The sequence below is a fragment of the Mustela putorius genome, unplaced genomic scaffold (assembly GCF_011764305.1).
Source record: "Mustela putorius furo isolate JIRA1106 unplaced genomic scaffold, ASM1176430v1.1 tig00003858_pilon_pilon_pilon, whole genome shotgun sequence".
NCBI classification, from domain to species: Eukaryota; Metazoa; Chordata; class Mammalia; order Carnivora; family Mustelidae; genus Mustela; species Mustela putorius.
Window position 1 is genome coordinate 763,808 of NW_025422010.1, and position 25,248 is coordinate 789,055.

The 25,248-nt window shown below is 51.5% G+C and overlaps 2 protein-coding genes and 2 gene segments (V, D, J or C); all 4 read left to right on the forward strand.

The window, feature by feature from the left end:
• Positions 1-25,248, forward strand: part of LOC101682709 (immunoglobulin lambda-1 light chain-like) — a 1,123,284-nt gene that overhangs the window by 461,846 nt on the left and 636,190 nt on the right. The gene's annotated exons all lie outside the window — the stretch shown is intronic.
• LOC101676037 (immunoglobulin lambda variable 4-3) overlaps positions 1-25,248 on the forward strand; it is a 780,698-nt gene that overhangs the window by 137,710 nt on the left and 617,740 nt on the right. The window lies entirely within an intron of this gene.
• LOC101682133 lies at positions 893-1,709 on the forward strand. The segment is given in 2 exon segments: positions 893-938; positions 1,306-1,709. Coding segments are annotated over 2 exon segments (450 nt in total).
• LOC101682403 lies at positions 6,979-7,749 on the forward strand. The segment is given in 2 exon segments: positions 6,979-7,094; positions 7,415-7,749. Coding segments are annotated over 2 exon segments (381 nt in total).

Genomic DNA, 25,248 nt, shown 5'->3' on the forward strand with positions numbered 1-25,248 from the left:
ACTAGTGTCCAGAATCTATAAAGAACTTAGCAAACTCAACACCCAAAGAACAAACAATCCAATCAAGAAATGGGCAGAGGACATGATCTTCTGAAGTTCTGATCAGAATTTCAACTCTGGACAAAGGAATTCTTGCACCTCCAGCAGCATGTGGAGTGGACTCCAGGGGGCAGTAGAGATCACCTGACAAAGTCTAGGAACATGCGGTATGTCTGGACATTAGGGATTCACCTGAGACCTAAGGGGAAATTTATAAGCTTTTTGTAGTGTCAGCTTTACCACTGACATAAAATTCTGGCTTGGTGTCACTCAGATCTGGCTCTTCTAGAATTTGCCTGTCTCTTGCACAGGTCCTCTGCAGCCCAGCCCATTTCTGCTAAAACCCAGACATTGTCAAGCCTCGCTCAAGCACTCCACATATCCCAAGAACTGAGTGCACACTGGGGAGACTGAGCCACAGAATCTATGACCTGCCCTAGGAGCTCTTCCTGAGTACATCACCTACAGCACCTCAATGGCTCCCACAAACTCCATGTGTGCTTAGAAAGTGAAGAGTTCTCATTCTTCATGGTCACAAACAGGGATCTGAGCAGAAATTGCAAAGATCTAAGCTTCTTATGGAAAAAGCAAGAACAGGACAAAATCAGGAAGGGGATTTCAGAACCAACTGTGGGACAAGTGGGTGAAGCAGAATCCTTTGGGCTGAATTAGGTCTGAAGGATCCACCCCTTCTGTCCCTTGGGGCTGAACCTTTTCTGAAACCACAACACTCATCAGCAGCTACACTGGATAATTTGCATAACCTGCAAGTATTTCCAACAAGGAGATAAGAGGCCTAGGAAGGAATGTACCAGCCTAGGGCATCAGGGACCAGAATTGGGGCACCTCCACCATGGCCTGGACACCTCTCCTCCTTGGATTCCTGGCTCACTGCACAGGTGCTGAGCCCAGGCTCATACCCACCCAGACCCACAAAACTGTCACAAGCCTGACCCTGAAACTGAGCTCAGTGGGGCTTGCCTATGGCAGTCAGGATACTCAGGACCCAGCTGCAGGATGAAAGGCTGGAGGGCTCTGTGTGAGCCCTGAGGGGTTGCACCTGCCCAGTGAAAGAGGGTCATGGTCCTGATTGTTCAAAGGCTCCAGCCACCATCCAGACCCAGGGGTCCCAGGGGCTGACACTAATAGGAAGGGTTCCCTGTATTCCCAAGGTGTCCCTAAATATCAGTCGAGGTCACATGGGTGGGGGCTTCCTAAAGATGAGACCCAGATTTGAAAGCCCACCTCTCCTTTTCTCTCTTGCAGGTTCTATGTCTGCCTACGTGCTGACTCAGCCTCCCTCAATGTCGGTGAACCTGGGACAGATGGCCAGCATCACCTGCAGTGGAGACAACATTGGAGGAATATATGTTTCCTGGCAACAACTGAAGTTGGGACAGACACCCATGACAATTATATATAGTGATAGCAACCAGCCCTCAGGAATCCCTGACAGGTTCTCTGGCTCCAACTCAGGGAACATGGCCACCCTGACCATCAGCGGGGCCCAGGCTGAAGATGAGGCTATTACTGACTATTACTGTGCATATGACAGTAGTAGGGATACTGCTCACAGTGACACAAGCAGATGGGGAACTGAGACACAGACCCCTTCTCCATCTGAGTCGCACCATCCTCCAGCCCCAGGAGGCCTGTGCACAAAGCAGTGAGCAGGTGTGACCCAGGTCTCCAGGTCTGAGGTCCACAAGCTTCTCCCTCTTCCCTGCTCTGCAGGTGGGCTCTGAAGAGGATGTACAAAATAAGATGATGAACAACATAAGAGTTGCCATTGAGTGGGATTCTATTTGTTTGAAGAGGCAGAACATGACTGAACACGTTCAGTGCAGATGTGGGCGGCCTTTGTACAGGTCCACATCTCACCTCTGAGATGAAAACTGCAGCATCCGAGAGTAAAATTGCACAGGGTCACACTGACAACAGATTAGTTCCTGCAGAATGAGATAGAATGAGATTCCAAATTCAATGATGTCAAAGTAGTTACCATTCAAACTGAAATAAGGCAAAAATATTTTTAAAAGACTGTAGGAGATGAACAGAGCCTCAGTTGGCTGTGGGATCACCTCAAGCAGCCCACTATGCTTGTAACTGGAGCCCCCAAGCAGAAAATACAGACAGGAGGGAAGAGAAAATATGCCTAAAGAGATATTGGACACAAATGTTAGAAATTTGGTGAAAACAATAACTGACGTACATATTCAAGAAGTTCATCAAAGCTCAAGCATGGGAACCATGAAGCACCAACACTGTCATCATGTCACACCCACATTGCTGAACATCAGTGTGGAAGAGTCATCTGTGAGGTAGCCAGGGAGAACATGCAGGTAGTCTGCAGAGGAATAAATATGGTGAGAGCAGGTTCTTACTACAAGCAAAGCAAGCAAGATGACCACGGATAAATGTCTTTTAAAACAAAGGTTTTAAACTATGTATCTGTAGGGGGGGACCTGGGTAGCTTTATCAATTAAGCTTCTGCCTTTGGCTCAGGTCATGGTCCTAGAGTCCCAGGATCAAGGCTTTTGTCCCACTGCCTGCTCAGCAGGGAGTCTGCTTCTAGCTCTCCCTCCGGCCCTCCGCCAACTTGTACTTGTACACACACTCTCTCCCTCTCAAATTAATAATATCTTTAAATATATTTATATATGTTTAAAAAAGAAAAATCTGTCCACCTGAAATTTATTATCCAATGAAAATATCTTTCAAAAATGAAGCAAGATAAAACTCTCAGCCTGCAGAACATCACATAACTGATCACCCACAGACGCTCACTACAGCAGTGAGTGACAGATGCCTCTTGCACAGAGGAACAGTCTCTCAGACAGCAATGTGACTCCACACAAAGGGATAAAGAGCATCACCTTTGGGAACTACCTGGACAAACATAGAAATGTCTCTGAATGATCACTGTGTGAAGCCAAACATAATAACAACATTTTCTGGCTCATGATGAATCTCAGAATTAAACTCATGACCACCATAGCCCAAAGTCAGGAGTGGGTGAAAAGAACACATTAAACAGCCCTTGTTCTATGTGAGGTAATATGAAATCACTGGAAAGTAGACTTTAGGAAGGCAGATTGGTCCAGTAAAACTTGAAGCAACAGCGAACTAAAACCTCTTAAGAACAAAGAGTTATATCTAATGAGGTGTGTTCGTTAGTGTTCTCCAGACAGAACCAACAGGAGAGGCACACAGTGGGACTTGAACAACATGGGCTGAGTTGGTCAAATCCAGTTACTCACAAGAGTTTACATGATAGTAAAGTAAATGTATTTTCTCTTATTCATGCTTTTTTCCCAAAATTTGTGTTTTATTCCGAGAAGACAGCCAGGAATAGGAGTGCTGAGCAGCCAAACAGGTAGATGGACATTCCTCCAGTAGAGGGTGCCTACCTGATCCAGGGACTACCCCAGAGCAGAAGCCTAGTTTCCAGGGAGACAGTAAGGGCAGGTCGTGGAATGCCTTGAGGGGACATAGTCCCTGGTGAGGGGTCACACCTGTGAGCTACAGGGAGCAAAGAAGGTCCTTCTTTATTACCAAAACCCTTCCATGAGACATACCACATCACCACACAGCCTTCTGGTCAATATGGAACTTGGTGAAGGTCCATTTGATGGCATTTCCCAGCATGCTCCATCCCTTGGGCTGGGCTTCCATCTCCTTCCACAGGCAGTAGGTGTCCTCCCTATTCACGCAAATGTTGCTGTACTTATGGATTTGACCTGAGAGCCAGTGGTGAGCTCTTCAATCTGCACATGACTCCCTGCCTGCGCCTGCTGCCTCTCCAACTGGTCACAAGGGAAGGTCAGGCTCCATGAACCCCACTCAGTGGAGGGAGTTTGCAGATCCAAGAGCTCAGTGCAGTTCACGGCTGTTTGCTATATTGATAGGGTAGGTTGGTGACCATGCACCAGTACTTATGCATTAACCATATGTCCATTGAGGTTCTTGGCTGAGGACTTGACTGTGCACAGGGTCAGCACAGTGTCCATCCTCACATGGGGCTAGCCAGCCAGGAGCTGCAAGGGTCCCACACACCAGCACCAGTGATCCTAATTTTCCTAATTTTCTTCTTCATAACATTTTCTTTTGGACTCACTTTTTTTTGAGAATACAATATATAATACATGTAACATATAAAATATGTGTTAATACACTGTGTATGCTGTCACTAAGGTTTATGGTCAATATAGGCTATTAGTAGTTAAGGTTTGGGGGAGTCAAAAGCTATATGAAGATTTTAGACTGCACCTGTGTCAGCACCCCTAACACCTGCTTTGTTCGAAACTCAACTGTAATAGGAATTCTTCACCAGCAGTTCCAAAAAATAAATGAATGTGGTAGACTTCCCAATTCATTTCATGTAGCTACTGTTACACCAATACCAAAAGTACACATCAATGGAAAGCTTTAGATCACTGTCTCTTACAAGTACAGGCATGGGAATCCTCAACAAAACACTATCAAAATTAATCCAACAACATAGAGAAAGAATTAGACACCATGAACAAAAGGGATTTATTGTAAAAATACAAAGGGTCTGAACATACAAAAACAATTAGTAGAATACATCATATCAAGGGAATAAAATACCAAACTCACATGATTATCTCAATTGATGCAGAAAGAACATTTGACAAATCCAACATCCCGTCATTAGAGAAAGACTGACAACCCAGCAGGTGAGCACAATGACCATCAGCTACAAAAAGGCTGTTGCTTCCACTTCAGTTTGCTCCTTTTCACATAAGAACCACTCATGTGATACACCAAAACCAGAAACCAAAATGAATTCTGACAACACATTACTCAGAATTTTTAACTTCTATGATAATATAAGAGAATATTACCTTGAAACTGACAAGCTTTAGATCACAGACACTTTAGGTTCTCACTGTCACTTTGGCCTCAGACAAACAGGAATATTCCCCGCAGAGACTGACTCTGCTGTCCCTAAACACATGTCCATGCCCTTAATTTCCTCTCACCCTGACAGGAGCTCCAGTGTCACCTCCCCAGAGTGGCCTCTTCCAACCTCTCCCCACACAGTATCATTTTGCCTGATATCCAACTTAATTGTCTGCATATTTCCTACTACTGAATGGTTTTTCCCTATCATTATTTGATTAGTTCATTGATTAGTGGCATTATTTCCCTACTGGTCACAAAACTTTAACAGAAAACATACAAATTATAATCAAAGGCAGGAACAGACAAATTCCCTCCTAACAAACTCTGGAGACAGAAGTCTACCTTCCAAGATACTCTCCAATTCAAGGTCCCAAATCTACTCACTTTTTCTCTCAACACATTAGCTATTCATTCTTGCTTTTCAATCTTGCTGACAACAGAGTTCACATGACTACTGCAACTCTAGCTGTCACACCCATTTCAAGAGGAAAGGCACTCCATATATCTGGTGTGTTTCCTTACTTCATGAGAACAAGATCACCAGAAAGATCATCAGATGAATGACATAGCCATTGGCCATTCCTGAACACAAGGTCAGAGCTGACCAAGAAGGACATGGGACTAGCAATGCTTTTGGTTTCCAAATGAATATAGAAGACAGGACCCAGGTAAAAGTTGGAAGAGACTGTCTACTGTCTCACCAAAACAAGTGTGCCCATTATGCCACCCCACCCACAACATGGAAACTCTGAGAGAGGAACTGTCTTCTTCACAAACATTTCCCAGGATGGAAAGTCTGCCAAACCAAAGTGGGTTTAAATAAATTATTTGCCAGGTGAGTGTGCTCCTGTGTCTATCTTTGGAGCTATAGCCACCACTGCCCTGTTTTCATGCACCAGCCACCAGGTTCAGTAAGAAGAAGCTCTGAGTCCTGTTTCCTCAGTTCCCAGTCCAGAACCACATCCATGACGACCCACCATCCCGGTGGTAGAAGCAGTGATACTTCAGATGGGTCCTGTCTCCTCCCCTTCACATGGGCCTGTTCCTATTTTCATGGATATTCGGATCTCCTACAATTTGGCCATGAAAGTGGGAGGGGCCACATAGAGTAGAGTATACCTCCCCTTAGTCCAGCAGTCCATGGATCAGGGAATCAGGATGTGAGCAGTGGGTTCTGAATCTCCACCTGGACCAAAAGACATCCCTGCACCTCCAGGAGAGGAACCACCAGGGGGAAGCAGAGATCAGCTGGCCGCCACAGGGCCATGGGGAGGCTCTGGGCATCAGGAGTTCTAACAGAAAGGGTTGTTGTTCACCAGGACCTGGAACCAGAAGGAAAGGTGAAGGTTTTCTACACTATCACCTTTGACTCTGATGTAAAATTCTGACTTGGGGGCTCTCAGAGCTGTATCCTGATGAATTTGTCTATCTCTAGTACTGCTCTGAGGCTTCATGCCTCCTCACCCAGCACATTTCTGCTACACTCAGTCACTGTCAATCTGTGCTCAAGCTCAGTCGCCCCGGATGCAGTGCACCCTGGGGATATGGCACAGTGTCTATGACCAGCCTTCAAGACTCACACCTATAGCAGGCCTTCAGTGACTCTTTAAAACTCCACGTGTGCTTGGCAAAGGAAAACTTTTGTTTGGGTTCTGATGCTCTCCAACAGATGTATATATGACTTAGGCACTTCACTGACTTAAGCCTCCTGGTACCTGCAGAGGAAACATGATGTCGTGGGCTCAGAAAATGCAGACTCCACCTCAGTGCTCAGCCAGGACAGACCAGTCCAGGAGTGAGGTCAGGACATGGAGAGGGTTGGAGTTGGACACCCCAGACTATTGATCAGGGTATGAAGCAGGATCCCCAGGGCTGAAGGTGGGTCTTAAGGGTTTGCCCTCCTCTCTGCGTCCCTTGGGGATGAGCCCTTCTCTGAAACCACAAGCTTCCTCAGCAGCAGCCCCTGAGCCCCAGCTAATTAGCATGACCTTCCTGTCCCTCCAGCTAGAGGATATCAAAAGCCTGGGATGAATCCAGCCCCACCAAAGGACTTGGGGAGCAGAATTGGGTCACCTCCACCATGGCCTGGACGCCTCTCCTCCTTGGCCTCCTTGCTCACTGCACAGGTGCTACACCCAGGCTCAGACCCTCTGCAGCCCCAGGGATCTGACTCTGAGCTCAGCAGGGAGCTGCTTCTTAGGGAAAGGATGGACATAAACCTGCTGCAGGATGAGAGTTATACCCCCAAGTGTTCAGTGGTTCTGACTGAGGATGATTTCTTTTGGGCAAAGAATCCATCCACCAGGCAGATCCATGGGCTTCAGGAGCTGAGATGCTGGGAGGGTGAAAACAGAGCAGTGAGAATCCCTGGAGCTCAAGCCAGGTGATGATCTTCTGGGGATGAAACCCAGAGCTGAAAACCTAACACTCCTTTTCTTTCTTCCAGGTTCTATGGCCTCCTATGTGCTGACACAGCCCCCATCTGTGTCGGTGGCCCTGGGGCAGACGGCCCAGGTCACATGTACGGGAAACAACATTGGAAGTAAACATGTTTACTGGTACCAGCAGCAGCCAGGCCATATCCCTGTGCTGATCATCTATAATAGCAACAAACGGCCCTCAGGGACTCCTGAGCGATTTTCAGGCACCGGCTCTGGGAACACGGCCACCCTGACCATCAGTGGGGCCCAGGCTGAGGACGAGGCTGACTATTACTGTCATATGTTGGATAGCAGTGCTGATTCTCACAGTGATACAGGCAGACAGGGAACTGAGACATAAACCCCTTCCCTGTCTGGGTTACACTCTCCTCCAGCCCCAGGAGGTCTGTGCACATACGAGGGTGCAGGTCTGACTCAGGTCCCCAAATCCAAAGTCCCCAGACCTCCCTAGACACCCACACTTTGGCAGTATCTGCACAAGGTGTACAGGGTTGATTTGGGGCTCCTGAGATTATATAGGCCTGGGTATGTTTAGAAGCAGAGGGTTTTGGTATGAGGACAAATGGAAAGAACCATCTGTCCATGGTAATTACCACTCATATCCATATAGTGGTCAGAGTCCACTCCTTCACCCAACTGTCCAGGACTAGAGCCCAAAATCTTCCAGCTCACCTGAGCTCCCTGGAATGAGGCCCTGTCCACTCAGACCCTGTAGGAAGGTGAAACTTGGTCTTGTCTGTTGGAATGATTCTAACACAGCAGTCAAAAAGAACACTGCATCGCAGCATTCTCTCCCACCCAAGGTCAGCCCCGCATTATCAGAGGAGTGAGGCCTCTCGGGAAGATGGACAGGGTAATGGACACTGTGATGGGGGCCACTCCCTGCCAGTAACCATGGCAAATGCATAATGACAAGGAAGAAGCCCCCACATTATGACTCCAGGTAGAGAAATTTAGCCCTCATGCCTGGCCAACCAGGAAGAAAGATTGGCTTCTGCACTGGGCAATGAGGTAAAATTGTCCCCCATGCATGGAAATCATGGATGGAGTATACGTTCCCACATACAAGTGGGTTCCAAGTAACATTGTGTGGTGTGGACCCACATGATGCAAATGAAGATCACATCATGACTGCCATGTGGAACAAGGCTACCTGATGAATGCCACTTAGACCAAAGCTGCATGAGTTGGTGTACGGTGAGGAGAGAGTACTTTCTCAGGGATCTCAGTGATGAGGAACTGAGAACACAACCACCTGGGCTGGTACCACTCCCTCCTGTCCCCTGGGCTGTGTCCACTTCCCTAGAGTGTTCCCTTATGTTCACATTTCCCTTCTGCTCTCACCTCATGGAAAAGTGGGACCCTGGAAAGATCAGCACATGAAGTCATCCTCCCCCTCAGGAGGTGTTCCCTCCTGAGGTCCATGTGCTCAGACACCCACCATATCTGCTCTAAAGCCTGGGACAGTGCAGGGCTGTCACCAGAGATTCTGCTTCTAGCTACCATTATCCAGCCTGTCCTGCCAAGGGGGACCCTCCACACAACTGTACAGGTCTGTCCTCTCTTCCCATTACCAGGGAGATGTGTGGGGAGGGTTGACCCTGGCCTGACTTGTGTGTGACCCAAGACAGAAGACCCTGTAAAGCCATGTTCAGACAGGAGGAGGGTCAACACTTCCCAGACTTTCTTCAAGCACTCCACCACTGTGTGTGCCTCAAGACCCTGTCCTGACTCACCACCCAGACCTCACACTCCTTATCCTCACCTCCCTCCTCAGTAAGCACATCATACCTGATCCAGTCTATTTTCCCAGGAATTTACTAATAATCAATCATTGCTTCCATTATGTGATGGGTTAAGTTGCTAGTGACTTGGTCATGTGATGACTGATGACCGCATGTGTCTGGGGGGCAAGGGAAGGTGTGGGATTCTCAACTGTGACTCTCATGTTTAGAGTCTGAGAGGTTAGTGTTGCATGTGGGTTTCTTCCTCCAGCATTGTCGAGCTCCCACTCCGTGCCCAGATCTATGCCAGCACTAAGGATAGATTGGCACTCAGGGACAGTCTGGGCTCCAGAGCACTGTACTTAACAGGAGAGAGTCACAGTTCTTATTCAGTCTCTACAGCTTCTGTGTACAGGACATGACACAGAAATGATCAGAGTTCTTGCATCTGCCCTCTGGAAGTGTGGAGAATCACCACATGGTGGGTCAGGGTATCACCCATGCCATGGGGACCCGAGCCATCCTGCCTCTCAAGCCATGGAAAGGAGAGTTGTCACAATGTGTGGGACATGGACTGATGTCAGAGCCTGTCAGCTTTTCATGACACATCCAACAAGAGTGACCTTCACATTTGGTGTATACCAGTGCACAGTCCCCAGTGTCAGTCAATGTGGGAGTCAGTATGCATCCCTGCTCCTGGAATCCTCCTCGAATACACCTTTCTCTCAGACCCATGGGGTCCAAGCCCCAGAGCCCAGCTTCCAAGCAACCAGGAAAGGATAGAGTGGGGATGGGGCACCAAGTTTCAACAGAACATGGAACTGTGCCTCCCCTGGCTCACTCCTGGTCCATGTGAGCTACAGGCCTCCCTGCCTCACAGGAGGAGATGTCCCTTCTGAACTGACCATGGTGGAGAAGGAAGGCACAGAGGCTACTAGAAGCTGATGTCTACAACAGGCTGTAGCCATGACAGGGCCCTCCATGGGGCCCCAATATCAGACAGCATTCCCTTGACCCAGAAGAGGAGTTTGGGGGGCCAAGGGGGTGAGCTGGGGGTAAGAACCCTAATCTCTTTCTCTGAATTCTGTGTCTTGTTCCAACCTTAGTTGCCTGCTCAGGAGTCCAATGCAGGCTATGCCCTTGGAGGATGACAGGGTCTGAGGGAGCCCTGCATATCTGTGGGGCATCAGGAGATAGGGCCCTGGGACATCTTCCCTATAGCCTGGTCCTCTGTCCCCCTCCTCAGTCACTGTCTGAAGGCTCAGCCCCCATAGGACCTGACCTGGGCCTGCCCCAAACCCTGAGTAAGCTCAGGAGAGCCTCCCAGGAATAGGTCTTTCTTCCTCATCTTCCCTCCTCTCCTTTTATAGGCCCTGTGCCTCCTTGGACAGTGACTCCTCTCCATGCCTCCCTTTACTCCTCCTCCATATCAGTGACTCTGGGCAGGCCCTAGTTCTGGAGATCAGCTCAGGACTGAATATGTTACTTGGAACCAGCAAGAGCCAGGCCAGGACCCAGGCATGTTCCTATGTAAAGATACAGAATGGCTCTTGGGGATCCCTGACTGATACTGAGAATCCAACTCGTGGACAAGGCCAGGTTGAGAATAGGATAGATCCAGGGCTAAGAAAAGTTTGCCCATTGCTGTGTCACCTGCCATGGCAGTGAGAACAGCTGGCAATAATTCAAAGTAACACAGAAAAATGTGGAAGTGGGATACAAAGCTGCCCACCGACTCTACCCTCTCTCTCACTAACACCAACTGTAGGTCAGACCTTAGGGTCACGTGTCCTCCCTGGTCCTGGGCCGGCCCCTACACAAGTGGGATTTCTAGCAGGTTCTTTGTCCTTGAAATCTGTGTATATCACACTGAACAACGACAGATATAGAGAGTTATACTGTATTATGGGGACTGTAGTCAGGTTTTATGGAAGATAATACAATTTGGGATGCCATTATATATCACGTGTGGCCCAGATATAATCACGTGTTATTTCTGAGGGGAGACACCTGTCTCAGCACAGTCTAGGGGGAATTCCTCTCCTCCTTGGGTACAGGAAGCCTGGATGGGCCTGATGGGTTCTGCCTCCTTTCATGCCAGGCGGAGGAATCCCCACATGTTCCAATACCCCTCTCGGCCTGGATAAACTTCCTCACCTGGTGGAGTGGACGGCTGTCTCCCGACTCCTGCCAGCTTCTGCTCTACTCTCTCCCTTTCTTGGAAGCACGGACCTGCACTCCTCTCCATGCCTCCCTTTACTGCCAGGTGCACCCCTCCCTCAAGTTCTTTCTTAGGTCAGCCAGTCCACGGGCACTGGGGAATCAGTGAGAGGACATCCACATGGGACCTCAGAGGAGGGGACAGGAACAGGGCACATGGAGCGCCATAGTCTCCTGTGGCTTTGATGTGTATGGAGAGAAGGGAGTGAGAATAAGCACTAACCTAAGCGACCTCAGCCCCCAGGTGACCTAGGGAGAGCCCAGGGATTGACCACATCTGTGTCAAACCAGCTCCTAATTCATCTGTTTCCTATTAGAGACCCCTCTCTGTGTTCAGCAGCTGCCCAGAGAATCTGACCTATCAACTGGAAGTCGCCTTTGATCACACTGGAGGCTGAGGAGCAGGAGGCATCAGTTTCGCCTGAGTGTGACTCAGGCAGGACTTTCTGGGAGCATTCAAGCCTCGACTACTTGGGATCCTGGGCCACGCACACGGGGTGGCTCTGCGGACCTGCGGTGCCCCAAGCGAGTTTGCCAGGTGTTTTCGGGCCAATTCTCACGAGCATTCTGCCCAAATCGGGACTGATGTCGGCAGTTGCTCGTGTTCATTCACCGGCGTTGGGCCATCCTGCAGACTGCCCTGTCTCTGGTGGCCGAGATCCCTTTGTCCCTCACGGCATGTCGCGGCCTGTCAGAAAATGCGCCGATATTGTGGCCCACCCGGGTCCCCAGCACAGGGGAAATTTCCTGGAGCAGAGTTCAGGGAGGGGTTGTGGCAGAGCGTCCGCCTTCGAATTTTCAGCTGCCTCCCGCGGACTGTTCTGGATGGCCTTAGTAGGTTTATGAAAGTTTCTCTTGTTCCAAGGCTTTTCCACGGCTCCGAAATCCACCGCTTCTGGCTGAGTGGCATGTGGACTCATCAGGTGTGGTGTAGAATTCCCAATCTGGAGGGACAGTGCCAGTGTGGCTTTATACCTGTGGGGGGTTTGGGAGGTGCATTAGAATTCTGTGGAAGGCTTGGCAGTGCGGATTCACACCACTGGAGGGCGTAGTGGGCTGCGTTGCGACAAAGCATGGTAGGAGGGCAATGCTGCTTGCCACAACTGGAGGCAGCAGCAGGCTCCTTGGCAAACACACCAGAAGAGGAGTCTGTGCAGCCTGCTGGCTCTGAGAGCGGTGGTGAGGTGCTGGGTGAAACCCTGAAATGTGAGGCACTGCAGCTTGTTTTTACAGGACAGAGTGTTGAGCTGAAGACTCTGTTTCTCCAGGCTCAAGAGTGGTGGTAAGAACTGCTAGAACCAGGCCCCCACTCAGTCAGCGCTGTGCCCCCTTGCCCTAGGTTGGATGGGAATGTGCTGTCAGGATGACTCAGGAGGGTCATCCCGGTTGGGGTCTGGAGCTGGGGGAACCAAACTCAACCCATGGTGCCTTTGGAAATGAGGACTTGAGTGTCTGTTTGGAAGAGTCTATGCGCTTCTCCAAAAAGAACAAGGGCATTGGCCGGCTTTCGAAAGAAGTGAGCGACCACTTAAGAAACAAGCACGTGTCTCTCCTTCTCCCAGGAATCGGAGCAGGTGTGTAGGCTTCTGTGTAGGCAGGTGTGTAGGCAGGTGTAGGTGGGAGACGCCTGCTTATCTGCACCTGATAACCCTTCTTCGCTCTGGCGCCACGAGACCTGAAGTTTGGAAATCAGCATCTGAGTCCATCATGCAGCTTGTCACAGGACATCAGCATTCAGAGAAAACAGCAGGCCCATGGGGCACAGTGACACATCCACGCCAGCATGGGAGGTAAAACTTCTCTTTCACCCCAAACATCCTGGGTGTTCTCTCATTTCCAGTGGAGCAACAAAGTCACACTAATGCAACTGTCAGCAATGGAGACTGGGTGCTAGGGTTCCTGAGTTTCCTTGCAGGGAGGGCCTGGCAGGGGATCTCATTTTCTCTGCTTATTTCTGACTCACAGTGGTATTTGGAAGATCTCTTTCCTGGGCAATCCCTTGGATTTGAAAGGGTAGATTAGATGGACTCGGTGTGTGTTTGAGACCTAGAATGCGTTCCTTCATGGAACAGTGCTGATTCCATGGGTCCTAGGCTGTGGTGGAATGGCCGGCATCTAGAGTGAGGTGGCTGTTTGTGGTCAGAGAGAGGCTTGGAGGATGGCTTCTCCTTTGTCCAAGGTGATGCATCTGAATGGATTCATCTTTTGTATCCAAATAGTTCAAATGAGGGCAGAGGGAACATTCAAAAGGATTCCAAGGAGCCTCGGACGATTGAAAAGCAAAGCTTGACTTTCTAGTTTCACGCAGTGGACCATCTAGAGAGTTGGGCATGGCATCTTTTCTCTGCAGTTTCATGGGTGGTGAAGTCAGAAGGAGAGTCTTTGGGAATTCCACTGGATAGAGGTATTCTGATGGCATCCCAAGGCATGGCGTCAGGAACCCTGGGGTGAATTTCTGGTGCTGCTTGCCAGACAATGTCTGAGTATGTTATCACCCAGGTTTTCTGTTTCCTCCTTAGGAAATTGCTGGCAGGGAATGTTCGGCTTCCTGCGGAACCCTCCTACACTGTCAGTGTGGTCCTGCGGATCACCCTGTCTCCAGTGGCCGAGGTCCCTTTCTAGCTCGAGGCATGTCCCAGCCTATCAGAAAACTCACTGATCATGCAGCCCACCAGGGGCCCCGGCGCATGGGAGATTTCTTGGAGCAGAGTTCAGGGAGGGGTTGTGGCCAAGCGCCCACCTTCGAATTTCCATCCCGGTTTGGGCAGAACGCTCCTGAGAATTGGCCAGTGCTGGGCAGCCCTGCGGGCCATCCTGTACCCTGTGGCTGAGGGCCCTTTCTGGCTGTGGGCATGTTGTGGCCACCGGGGAAAGGCTCCAAGATGACACAGCCCACCCAGGGCCCCAGTGCAGGAGATCTTTCCCGGAGCAGAATTGAGGGAGGGGTTGTGGCCAGGCGTCCACCTCCGATTGTCTGGACCTCTGGGACGCCCAAGGCTGGGGCTGGCCTCAGTGGGGGCACAAAAGTTTCTCTCGCTCAGAGACTTTTCACAGCCCCAAAAGGCACTGTTTGCACTATGGCGTTAGGGGGAGTCATGGCACAGTACTCAGAGTTCCCCCATTGGAGGCCCCGCAGGAAGGATCCTGGACACAGAAGGCTGAGAAAGCAGGTGACGGTTCATGCCCAGGGCTTGGGGCACACCAGGCCCCATTGGCCAGAGCCAGGGAGGGGACCCCCGGAGGCTGAGGAGCAGGAGGCATCTGCCTCACTGCACCTGACTCTTGAAGTGCTTTCTGGCGGGGTCTGGACATGACCACTCTCAATCCCAGGCCAGGCCCTAGGGGGCCTCCCTGCAGACCTGCTGACAGCCCTGTCCCCCCGGCCAAGGGCTCTTTCTCACTCAGGGCATATCGTGGCCACCAGGGAAATGCACCAAGACGACATGGGCCACCCGGGGTCCCCAGCGCATTGGAGCATTCCAAGAGCAGAGTTGAGGGAGGGGTGGTTGCCGGGCATTGTCCTCTGAATTTTTGGGCGGTTGGGAAGCCAAGGGTTGGGGCTGGCCTCTGTGGGGGAATGAATGTATCTCTCGCTCGAAGGCTTTTACGCAGCTCTGAAATGCACTGTTTGCGCTGAGCTGGTCGGGGAGCTCGTGGCACAGGACTCAGGGTTCCCCAGATGGAGGCCCCGAGGGACAGGACCCTGGACACGGAAGGCTGAGAAAGCAGGTGAAGGTTCATGCCCGAGCCTCAGGGCAGGACAGACCCCATCGGCCAGCGCCAGGAAGGGCCCCCTGGAGGCTGAGGAGGAGGAGGCGTAGGCCTTGCCTGCACCGGACTCCCAGAGGCCTTTCTGGCAGGGTTCGGATATGACCACTAGCAATCCCGGCCCAGGTCCAGGGGGCGGCCCTACAGACATGTGGCAACCGAAGCAAGTTTGCGGGGCATTTTCCGGTCAATTCTCACAAGTGTTCTGCCCAAACTGGGCAGCCCTGCAGACAGCCCTGTCCCCTGTGGCTGAGTACCCAAGGGACAGGACCCTGTCCCTCATGGCCGAGGGTGCTTTCTGGCTCTGGGCATGTCACGGCCGCCCGGAAAACGTGCCAAGACTATGCGGCCCAGCCGGGGGCCCCGGTGCAGGGGAGGTTTCCCAGAGCCTAGTTGAGGGAAGGGTTGTGGACGGGTGTCCGTCTCCTATTGTTTGGACTGCCGGGACGCCCATGGCTGGGGCCGGCCTCAGTGGGGGCACGAAAGTTTCCTTGGCTCCAAGGCTTTTCCACAGCTCTGAAAGACACGGTTTGGAACGGGGCAGTAGGCAGAGTCCTGGCACGGGACTCAGGGTTCTTCAGTAGGAAGCCCCGAGGGACAGGATCCTGGACACGGAAGGCTGAGAAAGCAGGTGAGGGTTCCTGCCTGGGCCTCGGGGCGGGCCGGGCCCCATCGGCCAGCACAGGGAAGTAACCCGCAGAGGCTGAGGTGCAGGAGGCGTTGGCCTCGACTGCGCCTGGCTCCCAGACGGCTTTCTGGCAGGGATTAAACATGAGAACTCGAAATCCTGGGTCAGGCCCAGGGGGCAGCCCTGCAGACATGCGGTGGCTGAAGTGAGTTCATCAAGCGTTTTCCAGCCAATTCTCAGGAGGGTTCTGTCCAAACTGGGATTAGTTTGGGCAGAACCCTCCTGAGAATTGGCCACCATTGGGCAGCCCTGCGGAACGCCCTGTCCACCGTGGCTGAGGGCCCTTTCTTGCTCAGTTTGTGTCACCGCCACCCGGAAAACACAAGATTATGTGGCCCAGCCAAGGGCCCTGGTGCAGGGGAGCTTTCTTGGAGCAGAGTTGAGGGAGGGGTTGTGGCTGGGTGTCCGTCTCCAATTGCTTGGATTGTCCTTGCACCCAAGGCTGGGGCCCACCTCAGTGGGGGCACGAAAGTTTCCCTGACTCCGAGGCTTTTCTGCAGCAAAGAAAGGCACCATCTGTGATGGGATGGTAGGGTGATTCGTGGAGCAGGACTCGGGGTTCCCCAGTTGGAGGCCCTGAGGGATAGTACCTTGGACAGGGAAGGCTGAGAAAGCAGGTGAGGGTTCGTGCCCGGGTCTCAGGGCGGGCCGGGCCACATCAGACAGCACCAGGTAGGGGACCCCCAGAGGCTGAGGAAGAGGAGGTGTCGGCCTTGCCTCTGCCACACACCCAGAGAGCTTTCTGGCGGGGTTCTGACACGACCACTCACGATCCCGGACCAGGCCCAGGGGGCGGCCCTGCAGATGTGTGGCACATGAAGTGAGTTCTCTGGGTGTTTTCTGGCCAATTCTCCAGAGCGTTCTGGCCATCCCAGGATTGGTTTGGGCAGAAGGCTTGTGAGAATTGGCCAGCATTGAGCAGACTTGTGGACTGCCCTGTCCTCGATGGCTGAGGGCTCTTTCTGGTTCGGGGCGTGTTGTGGCCACCTGGAAAATGCGCCGAGATTACACAGCCCAGCCGGGGCCCAGGCGCATGGGAGCTTTCCTGGAGCAGAGTTGAGGGAGGGGTTGTGGTGGGGAGTCCGTCTCTGATTCTTTGCACCACCGGCGCACTCAATGCTGGGGATGGCCTCAGTGGGGGCACGAAAGTTTCCCTGGCTCTGAGGCTTTTCGGCAGCAAAGAAAGGCACCATGTGCGATAGGGGGAGTCTTGGCTCGGGACTCAGATTTCCCCAGTTGGAAGCCCCAAGGGACAGGACCCTGGACACGGAAGACTGAGATAGCAGACGAGGGTTCGTGCCTGGGCCTTGGAGTGGGACGGGCCCCATCCGCCGGGGCAGGGAGGGGTCCCCTGGAGGCTGAGGAACAGGAGGCATTGGCCTAGCCTGTGCTGGACTCCCGGAAGGCTTTCTGGCGGGGTTGAGATAAGATCACTCACAATCCAGGGCCATGCCCAGGGTTTGGCCCTGCAGACATCTAGTGCCCAAAGTGATTTTGCCAGGCATTTTCCGGCTAATTCTCACGAGCATTCTGCCCAAACCAATCCTGGTTTGGGCAGAACGCTCGTGAGAATTGGCCGTTGTTGGGCAGCCCTGCTGACTGCCCTGTACACCACAGCTGAGGTCCCTTCCTCACTGGGGGCGTGTCGCAGCCACCCAGAAGAAGTGCCAAGATGACATGGCCCAGCCAGGGGACCCGGCACAGGGGAGCTTTCCCAAGCAGAGTTGAGGGAGGGGTTGTGGCCGGACGTCCGTCTCCGATTGTTTGGACCTCCAGGGCACCCAAGGATGGGGCCAGCCTCAGTGGGGGCAAAAAATTTCCCTGCTCTGAGACTTTTCCGCAGCTCCAAGGGGCACCGTCTGCTCCGGGGTGGTAGGGGGAGTCATGGCGTGGGACTCGGGGTTCCCCGTTGGAGGCTCCAAGGGACAGGACTCGGGACATGGAAGGCTGAGAAAGCAGGCGAGGGTTCATGCCCAGGCCTCAGACCTGGCAGGCCCCATCGGCCAGCGCCAGGGAGGGGAGCCCCAGAGGCTGAGGAGCAGGAGACATTGGCCTCAACTGTGCTGGACTCCTGAAGGATTTTCTGGCAAGGTTCAGACGCAACCACTCATGATCCCAGGCCAGCCCAAGAGGCAGCCCTTCAGACGTGTGGTGCCCAAAGCAATTTCACTGGGCATTTTCTGGCCAATTCTCATGAGCGTTCTGACCCACTGATCCCAGTTGGGGCAGGACACTTGTGAGAATTGGCTGGCATTGGGCAACCCTGAGGACAGCCCTGTTCCCCTTGGCCAAGGAATCTTTCTGGCTTGGGACATGTTGTGGCCATCCAGAAAACACGCCAAGACGATGCGGCCCAGCTGGGTCCCTGGTGCAGGGGAGATTTCCTGTAGCAGAGTTGACAGAGGGTTGTGGTCAGGCATCCGACTTTGATTGTTTGGACTGCCAGAGTGTCCAAGGCTGCCACAGGCCTCAGTGGGGGCATGAAAGTTTCCATGGCTCTGAGGCTTTTCTGCAGCAAAGAAAGGTACCGTTTGTGCTGGGACAGTAGGGGGAGTCGTGGCACAGGACTCGGGGTTCCCCAGCTGGAGGCCCCGAGGGACAGTACCCTGGACAGGGAAGGCTGAGAAAGCAGGTGAGGGTTCGTGCCCGGGTCTCAGGGCGGGCCGGGCCACATCGGACAACACCAGGTAGGGGACCCTCGGAGGCTGAGGAAGAGGAGGTGTCGGCCTTGCCTGTGCCACACTCCCAGAGAGCTTTCTGGCGGGGTTCGGACACGACCACTCGCGATCCCATACCAGGCCCAGCGGGCGGCCCTGCAGACGTGTGGAACATGAAGTGAGTTCTCTGGGTGTTTTCTGGCCAATTCTCCAGAGCGTTCTGGCCATCCCAGGATTGGTTTGGGCAGAACGCTTGTGAGAATTGGCCGACATTGAGCAGACCTGCAGAATGCCCTGTCCCCTGTGGCTGAGTACCCAAGGGACAGAACCCTGGACACGGAAGGCTGAGAAAGCAGTGAGGGTTCGTGCCTGGTCCTCGGGGCGGGCCAAGCCCCATCAGCCAGCGCCAGGGAGGGGACACCCGGAGGCTGAGGAGCAGGAGGCATCAGCCTTGCCTACACCTGTCTCCCAGAGCACTTTTTGGAACAAATGTCTCTCTCACCGAAGGCTCGTAAGCAGTTCCAAAAGGCAATGTTTGTGCCAGGGTTTTGGGGGGACTCATGGCACACGACTCAGAGCTCAGAGTTTCCCAGTTGGAGGCCCCGAGGGACAGGACCCTGGAAATAGAAGGTTGAGAAAGGAGGCGAGGGTTCATGCCTGGGCCTCAGGGCAGGCCCGGCGCCATCTGCCAGTGCCAGGGAGGGTCCCCCGAAGGATGAGGAGCAGGAGGCATTGGCGTCACCTGCACCTGACTCCCAGAGGGGTTTCTGGTGGGGTTCGGACATGACCACTCAGAATCCTGGGCCCAGACCAGGGTGCAGCTCTTTAGACCTGCAGTGCCCGAAGCGAGTTCACTGGGCATTTTCCGGCCAATTTTCACATGCATCTGCCCAAATGATGATCAATTTGGGTAGAACGTTCATGAGAATAGGCCTTCGTTGGGCAGCCCTGTGGACCACCCTGTCTCCCATGGCTGAAGTCCCTTTCTCGCTCGGGGCATGTCGCAACCAGTCAGAAGACGCACCTATAATGTGGCCCACTGGGGGGCCCCGGCGCAAGGGAGATTTCCTGGAATAGAGTTGAGGGAGGTGTTGTGGCCAGGTGTTCGCCTCCAAATTTTCAGGCCACTGGGCGCCTGGACGTTGTGGATGGCCTCTGTGGGTTTATGAAAGTTCTCTCATTCTGAGGCTTTTCCACACCTCCAAAAGCGACCACTTCCACTTGAGTGGCATTTGGACTCGTGGGGAGTGGCGTAGAAAGCCCAATCTTGAGGGACAGTGCCAGTGTGGCTTTAGACCTGTGGAGGGTTTGGGAGTTGATTTAGGGTGTATGGAAGGCTCAGCAGGGCCGATCCATGCAACTGGAGGGCGTGGTGTGCTGTGGTCATACAGAGCATGGTAAGGGTGCAATGCCTCTTGCCACCACTGGAGGCATCGGCGAGCTGCTGTGGCAAACACACCAGAGTAGGACTCTGCAACCTGCTGGCTCTGAGAGCAGTGGAGGGGCGCTGGGTGAGAGATCCTGAAACGTGAGGCACTGCAGCTTGTTTTTACAGGACAGAGTGTTGAGCTGAAGACTCTGTTTCCCCAGGCTCAAGAGTAGTGGTAAGAATTGCTGGAACCAGGCCCCCACTCAGTCAGCGCTGTGTCCCGTTGCCCCAGGTTGGATGGGAATGTGCTGTCAGGATGGTTCGGGAGGGTCGTCCTGGTTGGGGTCTGGAGGCGGGGGAACCAAACTCAACCCATGGTGCCTTTGGAACTGAGGACGTGAGTGTCTGTTTGTAAGAATATATTTGCTTCTCCCAAAAGGACAAGGGCATTGGCTGGCTTTAGAAAGAAGCGAATGACCACTTAAGAAACAAGCATGTGTCTCTCCTTCTCCCAGGAATCGGAGCAGGTGTGTAGGCTTTAGGTGGGAGGTGCCTACATATCTGCACCTGAGAACCCTTCTTCACTCTGGCTCCATGAGACCTGAAGTTTGGAAATCAGCATCTGAGTCCGTCATGCAGCTTATCACAGGACATTAACATTCAGAGAAAAGAGCAGGCCCATGGGGCACAGTGGCACATCCATGCCAGCATGGGAGGCAAAACTTATCTTTCACCCCAAACATCCTGCGTTTTCTCTCTTCTCTAGTGGAGCCAAAAAGTCACATGAACACAGCTGTCAGCAATGGAGAGTGGATGCTAGGGTTCCTGAGTTTCCCTACAGGGAGCACCTGGCAGGGGATCTCATTTTCTCTGCTTATTTCTGGCCCACAAATGTATTTGGAACATATCTTTCCTAGGCAATCCCTTGGATTCGAAAAGGGAAGATGAGATGGACTCGGTGTGTGTTTGGGACCTAGAATGCGTTCCTTCATCTAACAGTGTTGATTCCATGGGCACTAGACTGTGGTGAAATGGCTGGCATCTAGAGTGAGGTGGCTGTTTATGGTCAGAGAGAGGCTTGGAGGATGGCTTCTCCTTTGTCCAAGGGGATGGATCCTAATGGATTTGTCTTTTGTATCAAAGAGTTCAAATGAGGGCAGGGGGAACATTCAAAAGGATTCCAAGGAGCATTGGATGATTGAAAAGCAAAGCTTGACTTTCTAGTTTCACTCGGTGGACCATCTAGAGAGTTGGGCATGGCATCTTTTCTCTGCAGTTTCATGGGTGGTGAAGTCAGAAGGAGAGTCTTTGGGAATTCCACTGGATAGAGGCATTCTGATGGCATCCCAAGGCATGGCGTCAGGAACCCTGGGGTGAATTTCTGGGGCTGCTTCCAAGACGTTTGCTGAGTCATGTTATCCCCTAGTTTTTCTGTTTCCTCCTTAGGAAATTGCTGACAGGGAATGTTCTGCTTCCTGCAGAACACTCCTGCACTGTCGGTGGGCTTGTGGGTTGTTGCAGCCACTCTGGAAAAGAGCATGATGTTTCCTCCAAAAGCTAAGAACTGAACAACCATAGGATCCAGCAGTTGCCCTCCTAGGTATTTCCCTGAAGGGCACAAAAATGCACATTCGATAGGGTACAAGCATCATGACATTGACACCAGCATTATCAACCATAGCAACAGTGGAGGGAGTCCCAATGTCCATTTGCTGATGAGCGATATGTACATTTATATCTATCTACCTATCTACCTAGATATATGAACATAGATATCTAATATCCCACATATTCTTAATGGAACAGGAGCCAAGTTCCGAAAGAATGAAACCTTACCATTTGCAAGGATGTGGATAGATCTAGAGTGGATTTAGCTAAGTGAAACCAGTAAGAAATGACCAATAGCCTATAATTTGACTTCTATGGAATTTCAGAAAGAAAACATGAACATAGTGAGGGGAGAAAGATAGGTCAATGAGGAAAGAGACTCAAACATAGAGCACCAACTGAGGGCGGCTAGAGAGTAGGGGTGTGGAGGGGAAGGGTTCAATGGGTGACGGCTATTAGGGAGGGTCCTCGTTGTGATGAGCTCTGGGTGTTCTGTGCAGGTGAAAAATCATGATATCCTATTCCTGGAGCAAAGGAATGAACACTGCCTGGAAACAAATTGAAATTGAAGTCAAGGAAAGAGATAAGAAGACCATGTTCTACTTCATGAAGAGTGAGGTAAAAATGGAATGATTTTCAGTCTCTTGTTCTCTTGATGATGATTTTCAAACACACTGTGGTAGGATACACTAGTTTTTGTTTGCATAAGGAGCCCTCAGAAGGCTGCCAGGAAGATTCAGATGTCAGAGCATGTCCATGCTCCATGTATATGTCCTTCCAGTTTTCCCAGGTACAAAGGTAAGTGGAGAGAAATAGGGCAGAAGAGGAAAGGAGGTGTGAAGCAGTCAGGAGGTAGCCTTCCCCCTTTCTCAAGAAAGCCTTGGGCCAATGTCAATTGAGAAGAAGGAGGGGGGATCCCAGAGCTTTGCCACAGACAGGGGAGTTCTATGTCTCCCTAGAGCTGACAGGGGTCCCTGAGGAGAACTGAGATAGGGGTGTGGCAGGCCCAAACTTATGGTCTGGAGGTGGGTTCCCCGAGGAGCCGAGTTGAGGATGGTGGTCATGTGGTGCATCAGGCTCCAGGGGGCTGCAGAGCGTGGGAGAGTACTCATGAGGACATGCATTTTTTCACTGGCTCTGACGGCCCTGTGCAGCTCCAAATGGACTGGTTACCTGCTGGGTGGCAGGCGGACTCCTAAGGTATGACTCCTGGGTTCCCAAGCCAGAGAGTTTGCGTGACAGGCCCCTGTAGAAAGAAATGTGAAAACGCAATTTAGGATTAGGGTTATGGCTTTGGGGAATGGCTGCTCCAATCTGCCGGTGCCAAATGCAGGCTCCACTTGGGGTTGAGTTGAGGAAATGCATCCTGCAGTGTGGCAGAATCTGAGTTTCTGGCCAGGGGACCGCTGATGGTGCGGCTGGTTTAGAAGGGAGACCAGGTTAGTTCCGCTCCAAAGATCGTGATCAATTTGGGCAGGATGCTCATGAGAATAGGCTGCATTGGGCGGCCCTGTGGACCATCCTGTCCCCCGAGGCTGAAGGTCCTTTCTCCCTAGGGGCATGTCTCGGCCACCCGGAAAACACTGAGACGTGGAGCCCAGCACAGGGGAGTTTTTCCAGAGAAGAGTTGAGGGAGAGGTTGTGGCCAGGCATCTGCCTCCAATGTTTCAGGACACTGGGGTGCCAAAGGTTGGGGCTGGCCTCCGTGGAGGCACGAGGGTTTCTCTGGCTCCAAGGCTTTTCTGCAGCTCCGAAAGGCACCGTTTCTGTTGAGGTGGCAGGTGGACCTGTGGCGCAAGACTCAGGGTTCCCCAGTTGGTGGGACTGAAGGACAGGATCCTGGAAAAGGAAGGCTGAGAAAGCAGGTGAGGGTTCGGGCCCAGGCCTTGGAGCAGGGCAGACCTTATCGGCCAGCACCAGGGAGGGGAACCCCAGAGACTGAGGAGCAGGAAGTGTCAGCCTCGACTGCACCTGACTCATAGAGGGCTTTCTGGCAGCATTCGAGCCATGACCACTTGGGATCCTGGGCCAGGCCCAGAGAGTGGTCCTGCAGACATGTGGTGCCCGAAGCGAGTTCACCAGCCATTTTCCGGCCAATTCTCTCGAGCGTTCTGCCCAAATTGTGATCAGGCTAGGCCTGGGCAGAGGGACAGGGCAGGCCCTATCTGCCAGCACCAGGGAGGGGACCCCCGGAGGCTAACGAGCAGGAGCCATTGGCCTCACCTGCACCTGACTCACGGAGGGCTCTCTGGCAGCGTTCAAAACAATGGCAACCACTCAGGATCCCCGGCCAGTCCGGGGGGTGGCCCTGCAGACATACAGCGCTCTAAACAAGAAGAAATTTTTGAAGTCTGATTATACTCACTAATTTTTCTATACTGATCATACTCACTAATTTAATGGTAATTCCTTCTTTACACAATTTCTGCTGTGAAAGTTTTCCTAGGAAAACTGTACTTTCAAAGAGTGGGGGAACCTGTACCTCTCCTGCAGGGTTAGCTTTAGTCTCCATGTTACACAGAACTTTCCATGACCTGCAGATTTTATCACTCAAACATTGCACCTTTGATCACCTTCATCTGTTTCCCGCCACCCCACCCCCAAATTCCCTGAATCTGGCAACCACCAGTTTGTTTTCAGTAAGTATGTGTTCATTATGTTTTTGTATTCATGTGGAATGGACATGAAAGCATCTGGTGTTTGTCATTCTGTGTCTAAGTTACTTAGCATAATGTTCTCAAGGTTTATGTTTCCATGTCTGGTTATTGTGAACAATGCTCCAGTGAACTTCAGAGTGCATCTCTTTTTTTGAGGGAGTGTTTTTGTGTTCTCAAAAAAATATTCGAAAGAGTAATTACTGGGTCTTGTGGTAGTTGTGTTTATTATTTTCAGGAACCTCCATACTGTTTGCCACTGTGGCTGCACCAATGTACATTCCCACCAACAGCCCATAGGGTCCCCTCATCTACACATGCTTGACCACACCTGGTGTCTGTCTCTGGGACAATTGCTGTTCCAACAGTTGTGACAGCTGACGCCTATATACTTAGAGTCCCCTGATGACGATTGGTGATGTTGTACACCTTTTTCTGTGTCTGTTGGCCACATGTATGTTATCATTAGAAAGGATCTATTCACATATTCTCCCCATTTTTTATTTTGTTTTTGTTTAGATTTATATGTGTGTTTTGTGTATTTTGGATATTAACCTCTTCTCACACATATGATTTACAGATTTTTTTTTGTCATTGGGTAAGTTGCCTTTTAAGTTTTTGATGGTTTCTTTTGCTGTGAAGAGATCTCAGTTTGATGTCATTCCACTTGCTTATTTTTGCCTTTGTTTCCTTTGTTTTTGGTGTCTGATATGAAGACTTTGCCAAAACCAATGTTGAGAAACTTACTACCTGTGTTTTTTTCTTGTAGGTTTATGGATTCAGGTCTTATGTTCAAGTCATTCATCCGTTTAAAATTTCTGTGTGTGGTGTTGTTATCTAGTTACATTCTTTTGCATATAGTGTCCGGTGTTCTCAGTATCATTCACTGAAGAGACAGTCCTCTCCGCATTGTACATTTTTTTCTCCTGTGTTGTAAGTTAAGACCATATATGTGTGGGTTAGTTTCTGAATTTTCTATTTTGTTCTATTCTATTCTCTGTGTGTGTTTTTATGCCAGTACCATACTGTTTTGATAATCATAATTTTGTATTCTAGCTTGAAATATGGGAGTGTGGAGACTGCAGCTTTCTTTCTCCAGATTGCTCTGGGTATTTGGGGTCTTTTGTGAAATCATATGAGTTTTAGAACTG